Source organism: Pelodiscus sinensis, chromosome 23 (assembly GCF_049634645.1).
Source record: "Pelodiscus sinensis isolate JC-2024 chromosome 23, ASM4963464v1, whole genome shotgun sequence".
Classification (NCBI taxonomy): Eukaryota; Metazoa; Chordata; order Testudines; family Trionychidae; genus Pelodiscus; species Pelodiscus sinensis.
Genome location: NC_134733.1, coordinates 5,715,116 through 5,740,390, shown reverse-complemented (window position 1 = coordinate 5,740,390; position 25,275 = coordinate 5,715,116). Strand labels below are relative to the sequence as shown.

Below are 25,275 nucleotides of genomic sequence, written 5' to 3'. Positions count from 1 at the left end.
GTTTGCCACGTGCGGCCCGGATAGCAGCCAGGAGGAGCAATGGCAGCTGCCCAGCCTCAGCCAGGTCCCTCAGACCCCACCGAGGAGCCACCCCAGAGCACCCAGCAGGACCACAGGGACACCAAGCGGCGGGCTCCATGCTGGAGCACCGCTGAGGTGACTTCCCTCCTGGACCTCTGAGGAAAAGAGGAGGCCCTCTGGGACCCCAAGTCCAGAAGGAGGAATGCCCACAGCTTCTCCCACATGGCCCAGGCGCTGGCCGCACAGGGACACCCGGCCCGGACCCTGGAACAGGTCCGGGCCAAGGTGAAGGAACTTTGCCTCACCAATGTGCGGGCCAGCGAGCGTGGGGGTGGAGGAGCCACTGCCTGTCCCTATTTCCACTGCCTGCAATGCATCTTGGGGGACAAAGGGGCCAGTCCCATGCTGGCCCAGGTGGACACAGTGGTGGCCACCCTAGTGGTCCAACCCAGGGAACCGGAGGAGGAGGAGGTAGACCGGTCCACAGAGGAGGTGGCAGAGGACAGCAGCCAGACCCCGCCATCCGGCCCAGCAGCAGTCAGGACGTGTCCCGGGCGTCCTCAGAAGCTGGCGAGGGATTGTCTGGTGAGTGCCATTTGCAAGTGTGCTGGGGGCGGGGGAGGGCCACAAGGTGGGGGAGAGGTAGCGGCACGTGGCACAGCCTGGCCATATGCTCTGCAGAGGCATGCAGCACGTGCAACCTTGTGCAGCTAGGGATGCCAGGTGTCCGATTTTGAACCGGACAGTCCAGTCTTTGAACTTTCTGATCAGGAAGCAAATGGAGAGGATATAAATGAGAAAATAGAAATGTCCAGTATTTTCTAACTAGATGTAATGTCGACTGTCATGGAATGTCAAGTGTGTCCGGTATTTTTGTTGAAACCACCTGGCAACCGTACGTGCAGCCAGACCAAGTGGCACGGAGACGCAGCAGCTAGCCCCAGCCTCTCCTAAATACGCAGTTGTTTATAAACCACCTGCAGGCCATGCGGCTGCAATCGTTCCAAAAAGTCCAGCTAACTTAGTGCCTTAGTGCTAATTTTTGTCCCCTAGAACTTTTTTTTCTTTGGTGCTGGGGTGAAGCAGCTTTTAATCAGTCCCCCTGCCAGCACTGGCCTCTGCCCTCTTTTTGCCCCCCTGCCTCCTACTTGCCACCTCTAATACAAAAGGGGATGGGGGGGAGAAATGTGAGTAATCAACAAGATTAACAAATAACCAATAAGCCTAAACTTAATAGTCTAGTTGACTATTCATTAATATCCCTCCCCTCCTTGTCAGTCTAGGGCAAACCTCCCTCTCCTGGCACACCAGTACATGTTGGCTACGTCTAGACTACATTCCTTTTACGTAAAAGGAATGTAAATTAGACGTATCGCAATTGCTAATGAAGCGGGGATTTAAATCTCCCTCGCTTCATTAGCATAAAAATGGCTATCCCTCTGGGATAAGGGCTCTTTCGGAAAAGGCTTTATTTTCCGCAAGTTCAGTGTCTAGACTGGCGCCTTTTTCCGACAAAGCTCCATGCCGAAAAAAGCGGCAGCCATTTTTATGCTAATGAAGTGGGGGAGATTTAAATCCCCGCTTCGTTAGCAATTGTGATACATCTAATTTACATCCCTTTTACGAAAAAGGGATGTAGTCTAGACGTAGCCGTTCTGTGCTACGTAGGGGCATTGCTTCCCTCCAGTCAGTTCGGACTTTCTGGTTTTTATGTGAGGTGGTGTGGTTGTTGTGTGACGGGGGGAGGGAACCCAATTATGCTGAAGCTCCCCTGTAATGAAGGCAAAAGCAAACTGCACTTGTGGTCTGTATTCACTGTTAAAACTGCACCCTGCGTCCTCCCAAAAGGCGTAATGTGCACATGGCAGCAACATTGGATAATGCTATGCAAGGTTAACGGAAATCTGTTCAAATACACAGTGCCCTCTAGCGTCCAATAGGCAGCACCATCTTCTAGATTAGTGTTTCTCAATCTCTTTTTATAAAGTACCCCTTTTAAAAAAAATAACAATTAGAAGTACTCCCAGTACCTATAGTTTTCAAACACACTATTTTTTTTTCTACTACTGCAACATATTTGTTTAAACAACTTAATCGTAGCCGGCCAGGCAATAAAATGTTTGGGTGTAAAAGTTACAAAAATGATAAAGCGCAGTGTGACAGGGCCCCGTCAGCCCGCCCCTTCTGTGCACGACCCGCGGTGGTGGGCAGCGTGGCACGCTGAGGAGCTGCGGCCCATGTGCAAGTGGCCCAGCGGGCCGTTCAAAAGGAGGTGAGCGAGCTGGCTGACGTCGGTCAGGTGTCCGGAGCAGGGGCAGGAGTGGAGGCGACGGCTGCTCCTGGAGGGGGGGGAGAGACTGTGAAAGAACGGCAGCACGCGGTGGAAAGAACCCAGGAGGCAGAGGGAATACTGGCCGCCGAGGAGGGCAGCAGGTACAGAGACCACCAGGACAGGAAGCAAGAAAGACCAGCCCCAGGGGACCGAGACCGAGGACCAAACTTCCTTAGCAGCCAGGTCCCTCCTGCTCCCCAGCTGGAGCAAATCTGTCTTCCAGCCTCTGGCAGGGAGCCCTTACTTATGCAGCCCCCAGCTGGGCCCTAATTGGCTGTATCTGCCTCAGTTGCTGGTTTGCACTCTGCCCTCTCCCAGGGCTGGGTTCTTATGATGCGGGTCTGGCCAGTGCAGGGCAGACACCTCGTCACATCATGTGAAAACAAAGGCTTGATGGAACCCCGAAGAGCAACACTGGACCTCTGCTTGGTTCTGGCATCTCTTTGGGATTACAGATGCTATATGGCCCAATCTCTAAAATTAGCTTAATATGCTCAATTGAAGGGATTTATTAGACCGTGACGTCTTTCTAGGACCCTATGGATTCGATGCTTTGCCAAATAAAATGTGCTAAACCACTTCACTGTACAGATGCCCTGTTAGGAAGCTGTTTGAATGGTCACAACATGATGAGTTGTGACTCCTCTCCCCTGGTACTCTGTGGGATTATGAACCACGAAGGGTTGTTAGCCGGGTTGTGTAGCTTCCTAATCGGTGTACAAGGCATGATATATACACACACGCTTCAGCCTCTAACTCCCAGAGGCTAGGAAGGACATTTCCAATGACCCAGGCAGAACGTGGGCCTATATGGGTCCCTGGTTTGACCCATCCTGGCCGTTCCTAGGCCTACAGCCCAGGAAGTATGCTAGGCATTCGGTGATCCAGTCCCACACGGTTCCAGCCCAAAGAGCTGATTGTAGAGATGGCAGTAGTAGCAATCAAGATGGAGGGAGGATGAAGGTTACAAGATGGCTACGTGGGGGGGAGGGAGGAAGTGTGTGGGAGCGCTAGAGAGGCTGGGTTGGGGCGGGGAGGTAAAGACAGGCCAGGCCTGAGGAAAGTGCATTGAAGGTGGTGGTGGTGACCATCAGCGTGAAGGCAGGTAGCCTATGAGTCAAAGCAGGGAGCTGGAATCAGCTGCGGAGCAGTGGAACAAATTAAAGTGAATGCAGCCAGGTGGGCTGGCCCTGTGGGCTGGGGGCGGCAGTGGCTCACCCAAGAATAGGGTTGCTAGGTGTCCGGTATTCACCCGGACAGTCCAGGATTTTTGCCTCCTGTCCAGTATAAAAAATTCAGAAAATACCGGACACCTAAGATGTCTGGTATTTTCTGATTTTTTTTTTCTCCCAGCCAGGAGGCAAAAATGCCAGGTACCTGGCAACCCTACAAACACTCAGCGCCTGGCCTCCCCGCTCCGAGCCCCTCCAACACCCCCAGCCCCCATGCTTACCTGGTTCCGCAAGGCTGCCAGCACAAAATGGCTACCGGCAAAAAGACCAAGGGGAAGCAATGACTCCCCTGGGTCTTAGTGCTCAACCTCCCCCTGTTCCTATCCCTGCACTCACTCTTAAAGTTGCTCAACAACTTTGGTCTCTCCCCCCTTTCTTTTTTCCTTCAACAGAATTTTTTCCTGTTGTGGTTTTTTTGAGGGGGCAGGTGTTTGGTATTTTTGTTTCAACCATCTGGCAACCCTACCCAAGAATCCATGGGAAGCCACTTAGGTCCTGTGGTGGCCTGGGCTGGCTAGCAGCCAGTGCTGTGCAGACATGGTAGCTGAAGATGTGTGTGTGGAGGGGGGGGGAAGCCGCTGCTTGCAGGAAGTTCACATGGTGGAGAGAGTGAGTGATGGGTGCTGACGCTGTTTCTAGATTGACAAGAGAGGGAAGGGAGGCAGCCAGTCCTTGGCTGCATTGGGACATGGCCATTACTCTGCCTCGCCAGCCCTGGACTGTTCTCCCAGCCCTTACTCCGGAGGCATAAAGAGTTTTCATCTTCTGCTTGAAAGGAAGGACCCAAGTCCCTGCTGCATCAGCCAGTAGAGGGCAGGAGCACCTCATGAACAGCATCCTAGCACCCGTCTGTCATGGACCGGTTCTCTTCTCTTCCGAGCCATGTGACGTTGGTGAGCCATGAGTAGAACGGGCCTGATTCTCTTCTCCCACAGTTAATTTAGGATTGATTCTGCCGGAAATCAAAGGAGTCGAATCTGTATGAAAACCGACAGGAGCATTGACCCCTCGCATGCACGCACTGTTTCTAGCTGCCCAGGCGTCTAGGAGAACAAGCCTTTGGAAGAGCTTAGCCCAAGTGGCTGGTACACAGCGAGGGAGGTGGGGAGCTCTTACACAGAAGAGCTAATTCCAACCCACGCAGGAGCACAGATGCAGCTAGGTGACACAACCATGGCATGTTAATTCTGCCCTTTCTTCACCTCCTCCACTGGGATCTTTTCAGTCACTCCCTTAACCTGCTAACACAGGCAAAAGCTGCAAACAGCTGTTTCTTCACTAAGCTGTTGTGGCCTATTAACAGCCATATTGTGGGTCTGATCAATGATCCATCTGACTCTGACAGTGGCTAGGACCAGAGCATCAGCTACAGAACAAATGGCAATTTTGGAGCGATCCACCCATGTGTCACCCTCTTATCTACAAGCAGGCAAGTTAAAGAGGGGGTTGCAGCCCTGAACAGTTGCCTAATCATCTCTGAATAAGTTCCAGGAGGAAAGGTCCATCAGTTCTCTTTTTTTTTAACCCAGTTCTATTTTTGGCCATTACAAATTCTTGTGGCAATGAGTTCCACTGGTTAACGGTGCCGCGTATGTAAAAATATTTCCTCTTGTGTGTGTGAAATCTGCTGCCTGTTAATTTTATCAGGTGACTCCTGTTTTTTATCGCCTGGGAAAGAGCAAATGACACTTTTTCCTCCCTTCCCACAACATTCATGATTTTATAACCTCTGTCACGTCTGCCTTTAACGGTCTGTTATCTAAGACATACAGCCATGATCTTTTTTAGTGTCTCCTCAAAAGGATGCCATTTCAGACCCTTGATCGTCTTTGTTTCCCTTTTCTGAATCTTTTCCAATTTCACCAAGGCTGTGTCTACATTGGCATGATTTTGCGCAAAAGCAGTTACTTTTGCGGAAAATCATGTTGCCTGTCTTCGCTGGTGGGAAGTTCTTGCGCAAGAACACTGACATTCTAATGTGTGAAATCAGTGCTTCTTGTGCAAGAACTATGATGCTCCCACTCAGGAATAAGCCCTCTTGCGCAACTGTTCTTGCACAAGAGGCCAGTGTAGACCGGCAACATGAATTTCTTGCGCAAGAAAGCCCGACGGCAAAAATGGCTATTGGAGCTTTCTTGCGCAAGAGAGCATCTACACTGGCACAGATGCTTTTGCGCAAAAGCACATCTCTTGCACAAAAGCACATGCCAGTGTAGACGCTCTCTTGCACAAATGTTTTAATGCAAAAACTCTTGCGTTAAAAGTATTTGCGCAAAATCTTGCCAATGTAGATGTAGCCCAAATGTTTTTGGCGATGGGGCAACCAGAACTGAACACACATGCGAAGTGTGGTGTACCGTGCATTTATATTGTGGCAAACAGAGATGAAGAATTTAACCGGTTAATTTATAAGCTAGTTAAATTCTGCCCCTTCCTGCGGAGCCGATTCTGCTCCCGGGGAATCAACTGCCCCATGCTAGCTGGCCCCCCCACATTGCCTTGTGAAGCCCACAGTGCAGGGCAGCTAGCTCCCTGGGCGTGGGGCTAGCCTGTCCCTCCCCAGTAAAGTGGTGAACCATGTAACCGATAGGATGTTTAATGGTTACGCAGTTCCAGGTGGTTTCGATTTTTTCATCCCTAGCGGTAACGTGATCTTTTTCTTCTTTTCTCATCCTCTCTGACCTGTTGCTAACGCTCTGTTTGACTGTTTGCTGGGCGTTGAGCTGAAGTTTTCACAGAAATACTCACAGCGATTCTAAGATTCCACTCTTGAGTGGCGACAGCTAATTAAGTTATCACGCCTCAGTCACCGCCGGGTAGGAGCACACTCATTCTGTGTTGCCCTCGCGAAGACAAGGCATAAAGCTCAGATTTTACAAGGAGCTTAAGGATATGACTCGCGAGCATGCTACACCCCGCCTCTGACTCAGTACCTAGGGCCCTGCCATAAAAAAGAGGTCACGGTGTACATAAAACTCTACAGGCCCACTGCACCTAACCGTGAGCTCAGATTTTACATAACACCGCACGGTGGTCAACTTCCAGGTGGTCAACATTTTATTACTCAGACAGGTATTTTCTCCAGACTCAGATGTCTTGGTCCTTGATGTGCTGCTTGAAAGTTCAGTGGTTGACGTGGATGTGAGGAAAAGTTGCTTTTCATCCACCGCATTGAAAGGTGCCTCTGCCCTGCAAGCCGCTAGCCTTCTTGTACGACAATAAGTCATAGTTGTGAGCAGGCCCCCTGCTTAAGTGCTCACACAGCTCCCTTAAATCCGTGGCGCTCAACTTTTCCAGACCCTTGTGCCCCTTTCAAGAGTCCTATCTGGCTTGCAACCCAAAGTTTCAGATCATCTAAAAATAACTTGCTTGGAAACACAGCTGTAAAAATACCACCAGACGTCACCGCACACTGGTCCTGAAAAAATGGCTGATTTTTTTTTATCCTGGATTATAAAATCACTTGGAATATAATCATTGTGCTTACATTTTAGGGTATCTGCTACACAGCAATAGAAACCGGTCATTGTACGAAATTTTAGTTTGGACTGGCGTTGCCAGGGCTTTTTTACGTAGCCTGGTATGAAACTAGGCAGTGAGGTAGAGGAGTTGATGTACCTCTGTATATCCCACGGGTGATACGTATCCCTGGTTGGGAATCACTGCGTCCAATGCCAAACCAGCAAAAACCCCACCCTTCGCTTTTGGCTAAGGGCGCGCCTTGGAAGGTGCAGCTCTCCCAGGGAGCGTGTAGAGGAGCAAACCTGCAAGGACAGGTTTGGGCTGCCCTGCGTCTGCACTTGGAGCTGGTGCTTTCTGTAGCAGAAGTGGGGCCCTGGGTGTGAAGCCGGCGTTGGCTTTTTTCCAAACAAAACAGGCAGGTTTGTTCACGCTCAGCTGGGGAAGAGAGAGCGGCTCCGTCGGCTGATGGCTAGGGCCCAGGCCGGGAATGGGGGAGACCCAGGTTTGCTGCCAGAAGCAACCGGAGCTGAGAGGAAAACATCTGCTTTGAACGAGGCTCAGGAGGGACGTATGCACCCCACCTCCATGCCCCCCCCCCCTTCAGCACCGTGCACCCTGCCATGCAGTGGAAGTGCCGCCCTCCAGGCAGCTGAAGGTGAGACAGGCCGGGGACACCAGATGCGTGGTCGGTAAGGGTAGAGCCTGGAGTCTCTGCCTGGCTTGGCGGAAAGGCCACCACTGTCCCTCCCTCACTGCCAACCTGCTCTTGCCCTCTGCCTTGAAGCTGCCTCCCCACCCCCACCGGAAGTGGCCTGCTTGCAGAACAGGGTGGGGGAGGTGAAGAGGGGGACCAGGATGTCAGGGTGTTTCATCCCCCCCCCACACACACACACACACCTGGAGGGAACTTGCTGGCAGCCGCTCCTGTGTCTGACTGTGCTCAGCCAATCTGTCACACACACACAGTGGCTGTGTCTAGACTGGCAAGTTTTTCCACAAAATCAGATGATTTTGTGGAAAAACTTGCCAGCTGTCTGCACCGGCCACTTGAATTTCCACAAGAACACTGACGATCTCATGTAAGATTGTCAGTGTTCTTGTGGAAATACTATGCTGCTCCCGTTCAGGCAAAATCCCTCTTGCACAAATCATTTGTGCAAGAGGGCCAGTGTAGACAGCACAGTGCTGTTTTCCGCAAAAAAGCCCCGATGGCTAAAATGGCGATCGGGGCTTTTTTGCGCAAAACTGCATCTAGATTGGCCACGGACGCTTTTCCACAAAAAGAGCTTTTGCAGAAAAGGGTCCTGCCAATCTAGACGCGCTTTTCCAAAAATACTTTTAACGGAAAACTTTTCCGTTAAAAGCATTTGCGGAAAATCATGCCAGTCTAGACGTAGCCACAGTGTGTCCAGTCTTCCCACCGTCTCTCACCCCCTCCCTCCTGCCCCCACGCCTACCTGGCATGTTGTTACTTTTACCTCTTTCAAAGTGTTAGTTTAGCTTTTTGACTAGTCCGTGCACGTCGTGGTTTTCACCTCTCTTGTGCTTCAATTGAAGCGAGTAGGGGGATCCAAAATGTCTACCCAGTCACGGCTGAAGTAATTATTAGGGATGTCAGGGTGTAGCTGACCACACGATTGATCGATAAACCTGGGCTTAGCGGTTAATCTTGTCAACTACACGCATTCCCCCATCCCCCCTTGCTGCCCTCTGTTTCAGAGACAGCAAGGGAGGGGAGGCGTCCATGAAGAGCTGGTTTAAAAGCTGGCTCCCCATGAGCAGCGGATCCACCTGCCCCCTCCTCCCCCCCCCCGTACTGCTGCCTCCGACAGGAGGGTGAGGAGGGCAGGCTAGGGCCGATATGCATGGGGAGCTGGCTTTCAAGCAGGATCTCCCCCACCCCCCTCCCACCATTACTGCCTCCTACAGAGATGGGGGGAAGGGGAGGATCAGGCAGAAGCTGGTGCTGGAAGGAGCCAGCTTAAAAACCAGCACCCCACAGCACAAGCTCACCCCACCCCAGCAGGCACTGCTGCCCCAGCCTCAGCCCGGAGCCACTGCTGCCCCTCAAATCCCATAGCCCAAGACCAGGACCTTCACCTTCTGCCTCCACCCTCCCCCCCAAAATCCAACCTAGTGAAAGTGTGACACGAAGTGGGGGAGGGCAGGGTCGAGGACAGACTGAGCCCGGTCAGAGCCTCGGAGAAGAAGCGGGGAAAAAGGGGCAAGGGTGTTTTGGTTTGAGAGAAATGCTGCTTGAAAAGGTTGGAGACCACTGCACTAGACTGTGCCATATCTGGCTCTGCTACAGCCTTCCTGTGACACCTTGGTCATGTCACTTAACGGCTGGTGCCTCGGTTTCCCAGTCAAATGGAGTTGACCAATACTTCTCTACCATACAGAAGAAAATAAATACATGCTGATGGGGATGTTTCAGCCCCTAGCCAGCTATAATAAATGAGGGGGCAAGGTCCAGCTTAAAAAGATCCTATATATGATGAGCAGTAAGAAACTTGGGGGAGGAGGGAGAAATGTTACAATCCAAGTACACTGCAGCAGAGAAGGGAAGGGGGCAGCTAGTGATTTCACAAGAGGCTCGTTACCTTGGGGTTTCCCGAGGACATATTTTTTAATTAAAGTTACAAGTTCAGCGGTGGGGGAGGCGACCCCCAAGAGACTGTACCCCAGCGTCGCGTTTCTCCTTCATTCCCTCTTCTGAATAAAGCCTTGAGCTTTTACAGGTGGATCCGTTCAGGGGATCATGTTCCACCACTTGAAGGAGAAGGGTTTTCTGCGGACGTTGGTGCCGCAGTGGATCTCCCCCAGCAGGGCGTGGTAGGAGAAAAAGTCATCGACGAAGGTGCAGGTCAGGCCCAGCGGCTCCAGCAGGGAGCGGACGTTCTCTTCCAGGCAGCAGCGCCCGTCGATGATCGGCCCAAACGGCTTTGGGATGCCCAGATGTTTCCCCAGAACGATCATGTTCACCTGCACCCAGGAGAGAAAGACCAGGGTGGGCGTATTGAACATACTGTTACAACAGCCGGACACCTTCCTGCGCCACTCCTAGACGATGGCAAGAAGGAGACTGCGCAGCCACATGTTGGGGGGCTCAGCCAGGACTCAGCCTCTATGCTACAGAGCGCAGATGGAGACAAGCCACGAAACTCAGCAGCAGAGCCAGGCTGCGGCCACCCTAAGTTTGCCGTGAGTCCCTCTGGCACTGAAATACTTGTCATGAGGCGCTGTACATGGACTTCCCATTACATTAGTGCACTGCCTGCCAGGGTCAGTGAGTCCTGCCCAGAATCTGGGGGGCTGCTGAATATTTTTGAGCTGGGGGGGGGTTCTCAAAGTTGGGCCCATGTCATAGGCACTAGCTCCCCCTCCGCTTTGTGAGTGGGAGGGGCCACACCCCTACCCACCATGCCTGTGGCACCTAAAGCAATTCCTCCCCCCCCCCCCCCGACAAGGTTACAGTAGGGAAATCAAGGCAGATGAGCAGTTCTTAAATATAACTTAGTAGCTGGAAAGGGGGAGGAGCCAAACCCATGTGACCAGCATCATGTCTACCGTTCTTAACTAAAAGGAAGAGTCACGTGACCCTCCCTGAGCCAACGGGTCTCGTGAAGACGACAAGTAGCAGACACTTTGTCCGTTTGCGTGGAACACGCTGCCCAGCCAATGGAAAAGCGCCGCACGGGAGAGCCTGCGGCATGGAGTCCGAGCCGGGGCTGGTGGACGCGGGCGGCAGGGCTACAAATAGCAGCATGGAGATGTGGGGCTGGGCTGGGCCCTGGGCCCTCCGACCCTCCCACCTCGTAGGGTCTCTGGGGTTCCACGCCACAGCCGGACATTGCAACTTCATGGCCTTGCAGGCCGGAACCCAGAGGCCCAAGTCTGCTACCCCAGGCCAACTGCCCCATGGCACAGCTGAACCCCCCCCTCGCCCCCCGATAGGCCCACGCTGGAGCTGGAGGAGGAACTCCAGCTTGGAGACCGAGCTAATGCGCTGAGAACAGACGTGTTGCTGAAACCCCAGGCATGCGCTCGGCCTGGCTGCTTCTCCTGCTTCTGTTTTCAGCAGGCTAGTGTGGGTACGTCCCCCTGAGCCGGCAATGCCGCCTTTCCACCCCAGTGGGCACTCCGGGCTGCCCTCTCGCCACACTGTAGCCCTGGGTAGCCTGCACCCCAAACTCCTTCTCCCCAGCCCCACCCCAGGACACTCAACTACCCCCCCCCCCCGCTTTGTCCCCTCCCCCACTCTGGATTCCTTGGCTCCACCCCCTCCAACACATGAATTTTGTTAGGTGTAGGTGATACATCTCTGCTAGCTTCCATGTCCCACCTCACCTCCATATTGGCGCATATAAAATTCATTCCACACATGCATGGGAAAAGCTAGAGGGGACCCTGGTGCGGACCAGCCCTGTGTGCCAGAAGAGAAGGATTGCGCTGCTCTGCGGAAACAGGAGGCTTCTCAGGCAAACTCAGGTTTTGGATCCATTTTTAATTATCGAATGTGGTTGTGCCTGAGGGCGACGACCGGGACCCGCTGTGCTGGGCACTGAGACAAAGGCCCTCACGTCAACAGAAAGGTTCCCTTGGACTTGAATCAAGCTTGGGAGTGGGCCCAGAAGACAGGCTGGGCGCCTAAAGGAGGCAGTGTTGTCTAGTGGAAAGAGCAACTTGACTGGGCCTCAGGAGACCTGGCTTCTAGGCCCAGCTCCACCCCTCTCCCGCTTGGGCAAAATCTCTGCCCTGTCTCCAGTGTGGGTGTCACGCCACTCACCTCCTTTGTCGAGTGCTTTGCGGTCTACTGAGGAAACGCCCTCAGCATTGCCAACCCCAGGAGGAGTCAGTCCCCAGCCCTACCCCAAATCTCACCCCCCCCCCCAAGCCCTGTGCCCTCAGGGAGCGCAGTGGAATGGGCGGGGGCCAAGCTGCTGCCCCCCAGGTATTCCCCCAGGTGGACATGGGCCTCAGAATACAGAGGGACCTCCTGTCCATAGCATGGTTGAAGTGGCCACTGCACGCCCCCCACAGCGCTAGCCCGGGGGCAAGCTGCCTGAAACGCAGGCTCGGTGGCTGTCCAAGGAGGCGGCCTCCAAGTTGTATTGAAGATTAGCCTGGTACTCAGCAAGGTTTGCGTGTTTTCAGCAAAACCCAGTCTCTGGAGAAAGGCCCAGAGGAACGGGATGGAATTTTTCTAGAGGAAACTCTTTTTCTGGTGAAAATGCAGGTTTGGCATCTCTGAGGCGATGTCTACACTGCAGAGACAAGGCATGCGGCTGCTTTTCTGAAAAGAAAATTCAGAAAAGCAGACATGTTTTTGCGGCATCCCTGTAAATCTTGTTCTACAAGGAAGAAGGGGTATTCTGAAAGAGGGTTCCCCCCCCCTCCAACATTTGGCCTTGTGTAGATGGGCCCAATGTTGGAAAAGCCTCTTTTGAAAGAAAAGCGGAAGATGATACACAAATAGCGGTTCCAACTTTTCTTTGTAGTGTAGACCCTGTGTGAATGTGGGTTGGTTTTGCCAAATTGCAGTTACACAAGTCTGAGAAAACTCTGGGTTGGATTTTTTGGGTTAGTTTTTGAAGCATTTGGATCTTTCATCTGCAAGATTTCCTTCAGCAGTGTGTTTTTAACTCAGAGCCATTTCAAAATAGACTCAGTTCGAACACTGGACCTGAGCCCACGCCTGCGTCCTCTCCTCCCGACGTCACGAGCAAAGGGCGGAAGAGGCCCTTGTTCCCACGGCCCTTACCATGTCTGGGAAGAAAGCACTGGCTTCCTCGTCGAGGACGGAGAAGAGCTGCGGAAGGTCTAGGATGTCTCTCTCGCTCAGGCCCAGCTCCCGTTTTAGGATGTCTCGGTTCCAGTCGATGCAGCTCTGCATGGCGGAGGAGGGGGGGACAAGGTCACTAAACTGCTCCTCCAACAGGCGGCCCTGGGAGGAGCCTTTTCGTGGTCTGCGCAGTAAGAGACAACGTGGGACGGGCACAACTCGGGTCCGGACGTGGGGAACGAACTTGCGTGGGGGCTGCGGCGTTTGAAACCCAGCCACGAATCCCGCCCCTTGCTAGGCCTCGTATCCAGATCAAGGAGGCAAAGGCTTCCCTGGCTGGTTCCCTGGCTCTCCGGTGCCACTGGGAATCTGGACAAGCAGAAGCCACGTCCAGTGCGGTATCTCTGCCTGCCCAGTGTAGGAAACGGCCCTTTCAGCTCCTTTTGCCACAAAAGCCGCCTCCCCTCCCTTTGGTAAATGGCCCATTTTCACTCGGCGCATCACCCCGTGGAGCTACAACACGAGCAGGGTGCACGTAAAATACATTTCTAATGGAGGGGGGAGGGAAGCGTTGGCTTTAGGAAGTGCGGGGCCCAATTCGAACAATTTCGACGGGGCCCCGCAGCAATTTTAGTTGAGAGAAAAGAAAAATAAAAAACCACACACCACCAGCGCGCGCACACATGCACGCAGCACTGGAAAAGCTTGCACTAAACTTACACTTCCTATGACGCAGGCAGCCGACGCACTCCTCCGGCGCCAGCAGAGGCGGCAGATTTGTACAATTTTTGGTGGTGCCCCATTACCACATCTCCTGGCCCCCGTTAACCATGCCCTAACCCCAATTAGCCACACCCCTTGGCCCCATTAACCGTGCCCCAACCCATTAGCCACACCCCCTGACCGCCATTAGCCAGGCCTCTGGAGGTAACATTCTCGGGGCAATACGGACACATGACCAGAAGTAAAAGGTGCCATGTCACCCCTCTCAAAGGATTTTCCCACCATCCTCCTACCAACAGGGATTAGTTTGGCCCCCACCAAACCCCCCGCACGCAACTATCCTGCAATTGCATTAACCCAAGGTGTGTGACATTAACTCGGGGCAGAGAGGCTGAGGGAAGTGTTCCCTCTAAGGCTATGTCTACACTTGCAGCTTCTTACGCAAGTACAGTTCTTGCGCAAGAACCCACAGAGCAGCCACGCTGCCCGCCTGCGCTTGCGCAAGGAAATTTACAGTACGGCGTGGGAAGAGAGGGCTTCTTGCACAAGAGCTACGCTCTTTTTTATCAGGTGTAAGCTCTCTGGAGCAAGAGGGCAGTGTGGATGCTTGGCAGGGATTTCTTGCACAAGAAACCCCTGTGGCTAAAATGGCCATTGGAGCTTTCTTGCTCAAGAGAGCGTCCACACTGCCATGGATGCTCTTGCACAAAAGCACAGCCCGCACATGGCAGTGTAGACGTTCTTGCGCAAGAAGCTGCCAGCGTAATAGCCTAAGAGTTTCCTCTCATGAGCAGAATGGATTTTGTGTTGTGCACCTGTACTGAGTTCGTGTGGCTTGTTTGGATGTGCCACTGTGGCACCCAAGTTATTAATGAATATCTTATAAATGTCGACCTTTTCCCTCTGCTGCCATGTCTCCTCCCCTTGCTCCATCAGCTCCCCTGGTGCCTGCTGCCCCCCAACTCCTCACCCTCTTCTGCTGTCCTGACGCCTGCCCTTCTCACTGCCCTCAACCTTCCTTAGACCTGCCCCCCTCCACCCGCCCTTCTCTCCCTCCTGTGCCCACTCCTCCCGTAGCCCCACTCGGATCATGTGAGCTACCCCTCCTCATCCCCTCTCCTAACACCTCCCTCTACACACCCGCCCTGCCTCTCTCCTCTGGAGCTGGTCCCTCCCTTGCAGGTGTCTGCCCTTCTGCTTCACCCCAGAATCCCTTGGCACCTGCACCTTCCCTTAGCCCCACACTCTCCTGGTGCCTCCCCCTTCCCTTACTGCCCCTGCCCTCTTTTTCCCTGATGCCCACCCCCCTCACCACTCTCTGCCCCTGTTCCCCTCCTGCCCCTCTGTGCCCTCACACAGGACTTGCTCCATCCCCACCTTCCTCATGCCCACCCCTTCTTTCAAGCCGTCTCCCAGCACCTCCCCCTCCCACCTCTAACCCCCAATGCCCTTCCCCTCTCCTCTGCCAGCATCACCCTGTCCCCCCTCCCAGTGACACCTCCCCTCCTGCCCTTTTCCTTATTGTCTGCACTTGGCTCCCTGGCATTTGTCTCTCCCCCCCGCACAAGTCCCTTCCTCTCCCACCCCTCCCCCCTCCACACAAGTCCCTTCCTCTCCCACGCCCTCCCCTTAGTTTTCCCCTACCTTCTGCCTTCCACTTTGTGGGGCCGGAGTCTGCACTCGTGCCCCGGACTCTGAACCCGGAGCCAGGCCACGCCCCACAATGCGGCACCGAGACTTTTAAAGTCCCAGGTCATGACATCATGTCACGCCCGGGCGTATCCCCGCTTATGGGAAAGCTGCGCATGGCAGCAGCAGCCGGCGAGGGGGAGCCGCATCGAGAGCCATGCATGGCAGGGCCGGGCCAGGGCCGGGGCGGGAGAACGCACAGGGGGGCCGAGGACCACGCCAGGCAGAGCCAGGGGAGAGACTCAGCTCCAAATATTGCTGGAGCAGGGCCCCCGGCTCTGAATATTAACTCGCGCCCATGGCGCCCGGCACACTTCCGGGTTGAGGGCGTGGGGCCCCTTTAGGCGCAGGGCCCCATTCGGGGGAATCGGTTGAATCGGCCTAAGGCCGGCCCTGGGGCAGGGGGAAGACACCCTCCATGTGACTCCGCCCTACCCATGTTCCATCCCACATGATTGGGGCAGGGACAGGGAGCAGTAACTGGCTGTTCTGCTCTTTTCCCCCACTGCCTGCCCCTCCCAGTGGGGAAATGGGGCAGAACTCCCAGCCCCACCCCGTGCCCTTGCCTGGAGCGGTCTCTCCTCTGGTCTCTCCTCTGGCTGAACGACAGGCGGGGAAGAGCAGGCTCCTCCAGCTGCCATACCGCCCCCTCCCAGCCCCTCTCCTCAGCCATAGGTGCTGACTATGGGCACTCCAGGGCCAAGCACACCCCCCAGCAGCCAAGCTCCCCCTCTGTCCCACTCCCCCCAGTGCCTCTCAGCCACTGCAAATTTGTAGTGTTCAAAGAGCTCCGGGAGGGCGGGGGAGAAGCAGCGCAGTCTGGGGAGGAGACAGGAAGAGGTGGGGCAGAGGCTTTGGGGAATGGGAGCAGGGCCTGGGGCAAGGAGAGAAGCCGGCCCCCAGGCTGTTCTCCTGTGGGGCTGCTTCAGTACAGACAGAGCCGGAGGAGAGGCAGCCCCATAGAGGAGCTGGGGTGGGGGTTCAGGGTCTCTTCCATACGCTGTACCAGCTATAAATATCTAAATATCTTGCTGCTACGGTAGACCGGACCGGTCCGCACCAGCCGACTTGCACTGCTGGTCGGAGAGTCAAAAGTGCAAGAATCTTTAAAAAGTCAAATTTCCTTATTGGTGTCAAAATCCCCTTTTCAACATGGCCGCCTTTATTCTGAGCAGTTCTGGCCCCCTCTAGGCCTCATCTCCAGTCTTCCACTGCTTCCAGCACAACAGTTTCAGATGCAACAGTGAACATTCCGCCCACTGGCCCCTAGAGAGACAGACGGGGACTCGATCGGGTTACCCGAATTCCACCCCCATCGCCGAGTTATTGCCCTGTCCCCACCTGAACATAGTCATTGTCCCGCCGCAGGCTTTCATTGGCCAGAATCTCATCTATCGTTGTCGTGGGGACCGTCTCCAACCCTGTAAGAAGAAACAAATTTAACAAATGAATGAAAATCCAGGCATTAATTGGGGTGTGTATGTGTGAACCACGTGTGTCCACGGAGAGATCTAAGAACCCCGCATCCTTCGTTAACTCGGCATGATTGGGGACCTGGCAACCACACTGATCAGTGGGTTGAACACACATGCACACATATAGTTTTCAGTCGGTTACAAACGCTGTTTCGGGTTTTACCGGAGTCTGTGCAATGGAGCTGGCCAACAATTTTCAAAGTATTCATCTTTTGTGACAGACGGCTGGCTAAGCCAAGCTCTGCCCCTACAGCCTGGCTGAAAAGGCCAAATGGAAGCCAGCTGAGCAAGCCCAAGCCTGAAGGGCTAATGGAAGCAGCTATGGGCCTCATTAGCCAGAGGGCTAGATAAGGTAGCCAGAGGGGAAGGAGGAGGAGCCTGGGGGTGTGTCTAAACTACACGTCTCCGTCGATGGAGCCATGTAGATGAGGCTGATCGGCAGAGGGAAATGAAGCCACAATTTAAATAATCGCGGCTTCATTTAAATGGCTGCTGCGCTCCGCCGACCAGCTGACGATCAGCTGTTTGTCGGCAGATTGGGGCAGTGTGGACGCACCACAGTCGACAAGGAAGCCTTTGTCGACCGGCGCAGGTAAACCTGGTTTCACGAGGCAAACCTGCGCTAGTCGACAATGGCTTCCTTATCGACCGTGGTGTGTCCAGACTGCCCCAATCTGCCGACAAACAGCTGATCGTCAGCTGGTCGGCAGAGCGCGGCAGCCATTTACATTTAAATGAAGCCGCGATTATTTAAATCGCGGCTTCATTTCCCTCTGCCGATCAGCCTCATCTACATGGCTCCATCGGCGGAGATGTGTAGTTTAGACACACCCAGGGTGCGCCTGAGGGTGCTCCCAAGCCAGAAGAAGAGGCTGGCTGAGTTTGCTGTGAACAAAAGTTCTGTAAATAGAAGGTGGTGGTAAATTGGTACGGACAAAACAATAAATATATGGAGATATACATATCTCAGAGCTGGAAGGGACCTTAAGAGGTCATCATGTCCAGTCCCCTGCCCTCATGGCAGGACCAAGTACCATCCCTGATAGATTTGCCTCAGATCCCTAAATGGCCCCCTTAAGGATTGAACTCACATCCCTGGGTTGAGTAGGCCACTGAGCTATCCTTCCCTGCCCCCCGGCACAGGCAACTGCACCAGAAAGGGTCTCAGGTTGATTTGTGACCCAAGAAGGGGTCTCAAGCCAAGGGGCCTGGGCAAGGACTTTGCCGCATTTTGTCAACATTTGAAATTTTGACCAAAACACTCCCCAAGCCCACAACACTTCCTTGCTATTTCCACCTCTCCCCCACCAAAAAGTTCTACATCTTGGTTGCCAGCCAGTTCTCGTCAAGTGAAACAACTTGAGTATGGAGAAGACCTGTACATGTCCAATGGAGGGTGTGATGAAAAGGGCGCACCTCTCCCATCCTAGACATCCCAGCATCATATATATAGTAGCCCAGTGTCTGTAACGCTGACGTACACGGCCACGCCCCCTGCCCCCTTTCCCCTCCCTCCATGGCGGTTTGGCCCAGCGCTGACAGAGGGGGAGCTTGGCTGCTGGGGGGTGTGCTTTGGCCCTGGAGTGCCCGGGGCAGCAAGCAGCAAAACATTATGTTGACAGAACTCAGTGGCAGTGTAGACGCAGGTCTAGTTTTGTCGACAAAAGGCCTCTTTTGTCCTCAAAACCCTGTAGTCTAGACACACCCCAAGTGATCCTACTGGGACGTCTAGAAAAGGGTAGTACCCCTCCCCACCATCAGAGTGGATTTCAAAGCTTTTCTGAAATGGCACTGGGATTCTACCCCAGCAGAAAATGAATTCCATTTCTCTGTGTATATAATGAGGGCACAGAGCTACTGCGGGTCAGAAAGTGGATTCATTTCCCCAGGGAAAGTCGTGACAAAACACAACAAATGAAATGCGGGATATTTAAATCCCAGCTTCATTTGCAATTTCAAATGTCTTCATTTGCATCCCTCTCTCGAAAGAGGGTGCAAGTGTAGACATACTCAGAGAGAGAGATGAGCTAACCTACCTTCAAACAGCCTGGCATCTCCATAGCCCTCTTCCTGCTTCTCTGTCAAGAGTTTGTAACAGGCACGGGGGCTGGCTAAGAGCAACCGGAAACCCTGACAAGAGACATACCAGTTCTGGGACAGGTCTTTTGCCAGGCAGTCAGTCACATTTCAGGTTGACAGACCATCTACAAGGGGGTTGTAATATCCTGCTGGGTCAAACAGATGGGGTAACCACTCTCATTACACCCTCCCTGGAACAGCCAGTTTTCTGGAGCCTGGTAAATTCAGCTCGGAAAGAAGGATCTTGCAGCGGAGAATTCCACATGTTTTTACCTCCCAAAAACGGGCAGGTGACTAGGCAGCACATGGCAGTGCTGGAGCAGACGGGTGCGCTGGGCGTCCGAGGATGGGACCGGAGGTGTTGGAGGGGGCCCAGCTGGTCCCTGTGTTCACAAAAATGTCACATTGTAGGGAAACTTGGTCTCATGGAAGGGAAAGGACAGCTGGCCTGAGAGGTCCCACCCAGTGCGCGGTGCCCCTCTGCCCTGGGACGTCCCACCCAGCAAGTGGCAAGGTTCCCTGTCATCTTCCCCCTCCATGTGCAGAATAATCTTTTCTATGTGCACCACCCTTGTGGTGGGCAGTCTGCAGGACGACACTGGAATTTCGGAGTGGGTGCCCATGCACTCAGCTTCCAGGGAGCACTGGCCAGCGTGCCGTACCTGTCGGCCCAGGGCTGGGACAAAGCTCAGGAATTCGTCCACGTGACCCACACACAGCCAGTCGACATAGAGCTCCACGGGGGGCTGCACTTTCTGGGCGTAGAGGAAGTCCCGGACGGCCTTCGTCATCCTCCTGCCGCCAACCCTGGAGGCCCAAGGGAAGCAAGGGAAAAGCCAGACGCATCCTTCAGTTAAGGACAGAATCAGTACCCAAGATGGAGAAGGCCAAATGAAGGCGTAAACATTACAGGCTCATGGCTAGCCCCTCGCCGCCCGCCGGCCGGGAGAGTCAGCGTCTAAGCCCTCACAGCGGCAGTGGAAAGCTTGAAAATGTGCTGTGAGCGCCACCTGTGCGGAGTCTGCAGAGAGCCTGAAACCAACTGCTCTGAAGAGCTACTGCCCCGGGAAGCTCTGTGGGGAGTTAACTCCGTGACCCACAGCCAGGGCCGGTCCTAACCGATTGGCAGCCCCAGGCAACTGCTCGGTTCGCCCGTAGGGTTGCCAGATGGCTTAAAAAAATACTGGACAAAAATTCGTCAAGCAAAGGATTCGGGAGGTTGGGCCGAAATGTTGTCACAGCCCACCCCTAAGACCAGCTCTGTCGGCAGCCCCTTGAAAATGGAAGCCCCAGGCGACCACCCGGCTCGCCTGCCCCTAAGACCAGCTCTGCCCACGGCTGTGGGGCCCCACTTTGCCTGTGACCCCGGGTGCCGCAGGAGGAGAAGTGTGTAGCAGGCCAGGCTCAGCTCCATATTCAGCTACTCCTGGAGTAAGTCCTGGGCGGGGAGGGGGAGGAAGGGAGGAGAGGTTACGCTTTTGAGCCTCTGTGGGAGGGGAGGCCGGGCCACCCTCACGCTGAGCAGGGAGGAACACCATGAACTGGAGATGGAACATGGATCCCATACCCGTGACCTCACAGTCCCTCAGTCTAGCCCCAAAGGCGGATACAGGACAGACGTGTTATTGCTAACTGCCTGCCCCATGCAAAGTGCAAAGACTACTCCGTGCTTTACACCGTACGTTGCCAGGCAGCGGACGCTGACGACGTAAGTCGTCTCACCTGCACCTTGTCCAAAGGTGCCTGGAATCCGCCTCCATTAGCCCAGGGCTCCTGGCGATGCTGCTTTTCTTGGTCGCTTGCAAAAGGCTTGTGGCCCGTCATTTCATTAGATGTGTCTGTGCCGCACGAGGCCCCAATCCCTGATAACTTACTCTCTAAACCTGCCTTAGCACAAGGGGGTGCATTAGAAGACCTTGGCGGCTCCCTTCAACTCCACCTGTCTGTGGTTGTTTGCAGTGTTTTTGTAGCTGTCTCAGAGTATGTCTACACTACAGAATTGTGTCGGGAAAATGGCCGCTTTTCCGACAAAACCCAAGTTACGTCCACACTGCAATCACGTTCTCCCGAAGTAAATTGAAAGAACAGAGTTTTTTCCGGTGTTGCTAATCCTCTTTCTATGAGGAAGAGGACTTTTTCCAAAAGAGCTCTTTTGGAAAAATGTGTGTGTGAATGGGGAAGAGGGAGTTTTCACAAGAAGAGGAAGGAGGAAAAAGCACAGGTGCCCTGGTGGCCACTCCGTCCATAGTAATCACAGCTTACATGAGAGAGCGCGTCCATTCAGTGTGGACGCTCACTTTCAAAAAAGCAGATGGCTTTTTCGATGTGCTTTTGTATGTGGACGCTCTCTTTTGGAAGAAGTTTTTTCGGAAGATCTCTTCCAAAAAAAGGTTCTTCCGAAAAAAGCCTGCAGTCGAGACATAGCCTCAGTCCCTGGATATCAGAGAGACATCTCATCTTCAAGCTCTGGGTAAGGTCAAAAGTGTCTCCCACCAACAGAAGCTGGTGAATCCGGCCTCACCCTTGTTCCAATGGTTAAGGACTCTCACCGTGAAAAATTCACCCCTTATTTCCAATCTGAATTTCTGTGGCACTTGCACTATTGTGTAAGGACGCAGAACAACAAGGCCAAAATATGAACAACACTTGTTGTAGGTGATGCTACCGCTCCGATGTCTTATTTAAAGTCACAAGATCAGAGACATGTGTCACTGGACACAAGGGCTGCATCTAGACTGGCATGATTTTGCACAAATACTTTTAACGGAAAAGTTTTTCCGTTAAAAGTATTTGCGCAAGAGAGCATCTACACTGGCACGGATGCTTTTGCGCAAAAAGTGCTTTTGCACAAAAGCATTTGTGCTAGTGTAGACGCTGTCTTGCACAAGAAAGCTCTGATGGCCATTTTAGGCATCAGGCTTTCTTGTGCAAGAAATTAACTTGTCTGTCTACACTGGCCCTCTTGCGCAAGAATACTTGCACAAGAAGGCTTATCCCTGAGCGGGAGCATCAGAGTATTTGCACAAGCAGCACTGATTTTGTACAGTACAACGTCAGTGTTCTTGCGCAAATACTCGCGGCCAGTGTAGACAGGCGGCAAGATTTTGCGCAAAATCATGCCAGTCTAGACGTAGCCAAGTATTGTTGGAGCACACAGCAATTAGCCCATCAGACACTTTGGGGCAGCTTAATAGGACACTGGTTGCAGGGTCTTAGGCACTGAAGAAGAGATGCATTAAAGTGAGGGTTAAAATACTTGTAAGTCCCAGTGTTGCAGGGCTTTGTTGGTACTCCATATCATGGGGTATTTCTGTAAGCTTTTGGGGGGCAAAGGCCAGCTTTTTGGTCTCTGTTTGTACAGCCCCAAGCACACTGGGATCCTGACCCAAGACTGGGGCACCTGCATGATACCACAATGCAAATAATAAAATCTCATCGTAATTAGTAAGTGTTCTATCAATGCAAGACAGTTCTAGGATGAATTAAGGCAGGGGTAGAGAACCTAAGACCCAGGAACCAGATGCAGCCCCTGGCTTGCCTGGATGCAGCCCCTGATGCTCAGGGATTCTCCCATGGGGCTGGAGCACACAAAATCTACTACCCTGAGCCCCCCAGGCACTGGTGTGCAAGGGGAATGTGGGGAGTGCCTTTCTGCTTCTCAGTTGGGGGCCACGTCAGCGGCCTCCCTGGTTTTCCACCCCTGGATTACGTGCAGGACTGCAGCAGAAGGCACGGAGGAATTTGCTAGTTACTGCTGCCAACTGTCAGCAGGTGACTGCCCAATTCAGTAGTTAAACGTCAGTCTTGTTGCGGGGCGGGGGTAGGTTGTAATTCTTGCTGCGTCTGTATCCAGAACTACTGCTGTCCCGCTCACCGGGCGGCCCTTCATATGCTGCTCCCCGGCATGGAGATTCTACCTGGGACACTGTACCCCCTGCAGTTACATCTGTGCCTCCTGTGCTCAGCCGGGAGGAGTCCTTGCTCTGTTGGAACTAGGGGCATGCCCACCTGGGAAAGCTGCTTCCAATGAGGATCCTCCCCAGGGGATACGCCTTCCCACGGACGGTCACCGGGGGGCTGACTTCCAGGTTCCCAAAAGAGTCGAGGCTGGAGACGATTTCGTTAAAAGGTTCTTGGGTCACGTAGCCAAAATCGGGGCCCTTGCAGGGAAGAAGAGGACAGTGAAGAGGAAAGCAGTGAATGGGGTTGGTGCTAAAAGCTCCGTCTGGAACGGGCAACTAAAGAGACCCCATGGTCCAACAGCATGGCAAGTCAGAACTACGGTATTCTGTTCCCAGCATTGCCTCCAACTCCTGGTCAGACTTGGGTGAGTCACATACTGACAGGGGAAGTAACATGCGGGCTCCCCTCACCTTTGCAAACTGCTTGAGACCTGTAGGTGGGAAACCCTACCCAGGGTTTGCATACAAGTGAACAGGGCTGGCTGTGAAGAAGAGAATTTGAGTTGGCTCTACAGCCCCCAGAGCAGCTGGCGTTTGAGACATGGAGCTGGGAGGAAAACCAGCTTTTCGATTTCACCCAAAAAGAAACATTTCGGGTACGTCTAGACTACAGGCTTTTGTCGACAGAAGTTGTGTCGACAGTATCTGTCTACAAAACTTCTGTCGCCATAGAGCGTCTAGACACATTCAGTGCTGTCGACAAAGCAAGCTGCTTTGTCGACAAAACCCTGTAGTCTAGACGCAACCCTACAGGCAATAACAGAGTTCTGTCGACAGAAGGTGTTATGCCTCGTAAAATGAGGTTTACCAGTGTCAACAAAACTGCTGAGTTCTGTCAACGTTATGTCGACAGAACTCAGCGGTAGTGTAGACGCTGGTATAGTTTTGTCGACAAAACTCAGTAGTCTAGACACACCCTTCAATAGGCTCTGCTGAACAAAAAAAAGTTTGTTTGGGGCTGATCAAACCGTTAATCAAATCCCAACATTTCCTTCCAATTCTGAGTTTGAACTTCATACACCAATTCCATACAAACAGTAAATTTAGACTCAAGTTCTTTCCAAAATGAAAACCCCAAAGGGTTTGTCCTGAAAAAGCCCTGCATTCCATGTTTAAACTGACATCTCGTGGCTCTCCGTGCATTGTTATCAATAGCCTCAAACTGTGTTTTCTGTCCCAAAATGTTTCAACTCAAGCGTATTGAACTCAGTGCAGGCATCACAAGGTAGTGCCACGTACCAAGATGCTCTTAAAAGGGAAGTCCTGCAGCTCTCTATCCCTGGGCGAGTCGAAGACCACGGGAAAGGTTTTATGGGGAGCCTGTACATAGCCGAGCTCCATCTCATCCTGTTAGAGAGGACAGAGAGAATGGCAGACAGACAGGCAACCAACATGGGACTCTAACCCATGGCTGTGGGATCAGGCCTGGGGGGGGGGGAGGGGATCAGCTCACCTCATTGTGCCATTGCTCACCAGCTAATTTTGCTGCAGTTTAAAGACCAGGCTTGTTCAGGGCACCTGCCTGTCTCCAGCTTGCTCTTAGAACTACATCCTAGACTAGCGCCACTCCTCTAGCTTCCAACCTCCCTGCTTTCAGCTGGGGGGGGCGGGGTGAGGGAGGTGACCATAGCCTGCTTCCTCACAGAGTGACTGACATCCGCCTACCAGGGCCACCAAACGCCACCCAGCCGCACCGTGTGCCTGTCCATGACTCCGCAAGGCAGCGGAGGGACAGACCCCGTGCATGTGGCTATCCCGCCCTGGGCAATATGACCTGGATCCAGCGGTCCCCGCGGTTCTCCACCTCCGGGCAGATGGTCAACTTGCAGTGGGCTTTCTGTGCGAGTTCGCTCATGGCTTCCACGACGTCAGCATTGTCACTCAAACTGGGTAGGAAACAGGAGAGGAGAGGGAGGCCTGAACTAGGAGACAGATGAGCCCTTCCCCTCGCCCCGCCAACATCCCCCATCACGAGGGAGACCCCCACAGACCTAGGTCAAATCACAATGGATTATGTATTTATCCCACAGGACTGTAAGGGATGAACGACATGAACGAGGTGCTAACTGGCTTGGTTCCTGAGAAGGGCAGATCCCCGCTTCCTGGGTATCAAGAGGGAATTTGTCACCCATCCGTCTCACTGGGGCTTTTGGCCCGAGTGTTCTTGCCCAGCCACGGTACAAGGGCAGGTTGGGGGGAAGTGGTCCAGGCTATGATCAAGCTGTTCCAGGGTCAGTGTTTGGTCTGGTAAGATCTCCACATCTCTGAGTGCGGCGCCTGCAGAGACCCACTCTGATCAGCAGGGCAAGGGCTGCCTCTTCCTACCTCTCCTGCTCTTATATCCCAACGAGGCACTTGGGCCAACGCCCATCACGGTTGGGGGACTCCGCATGGGTTAGATGCTGCGCCTGTGCTGAAGGGCTGCTCTGGACCCGGGGCAGAGGTCTCAGCCCCTTGTAGGATCAAACCCCTGGTTGGAAAAGGAGAGCTCAGGCTGTTCTCCCATGCCAACTGA

General features: G+C 53.5%; 1 protein-coding gene across 2 annotated transcripts in view; it reads right to left on the bottom strand.

Moving 5' to 3' along the window:
• Positions 1-9,595: 9,595 nt before the first annotated feature.
• LOC102458579 (protein-arginine deiminase type-3-like) overlaps positions 9,596-25,275 on the bottom strand; it is a 38,391-nt gene continuing 22,711 nt past the window's right edge. For both annotated transcript variants that reach the window (XM_014569565.3, XM_025180687.2), the window contains exons 9-16: positions 24,535-24,646; positions 24,000-24,107; positions 22,807-22,958; positions 19,461-19,605; positions 18,756-18,849; positions 16,586-16,665; positions 12,812-12,937; positions 9,596-10,032 (exon numbers count right to left, since the gene is read on the bottom strand). In XM_014569565.3, coding sequence (XP_014425051.2) covers positions 9,799-10,032; positions 12,812-12,937; positions 16,586-16,665; positions 18,756-18,849; positions 19,461-19,605; positions 22,807-22,958; positions 24,000-24,107; positions 24,535-24,646 — 1,051 coding nt within the window. In that variant the 3' untranslated portion in view covers positions 9,596-9,798. The remainder of the gene's footprint in view (positions 10,033-12,811; positions 12,938-16,585; positions 16,666-18,755; positions 18,850-19,460; positions 19,606-22,806; positions 22,959-23,999; positions 24,108-24,534; positions 24,647-25,275) is intronic.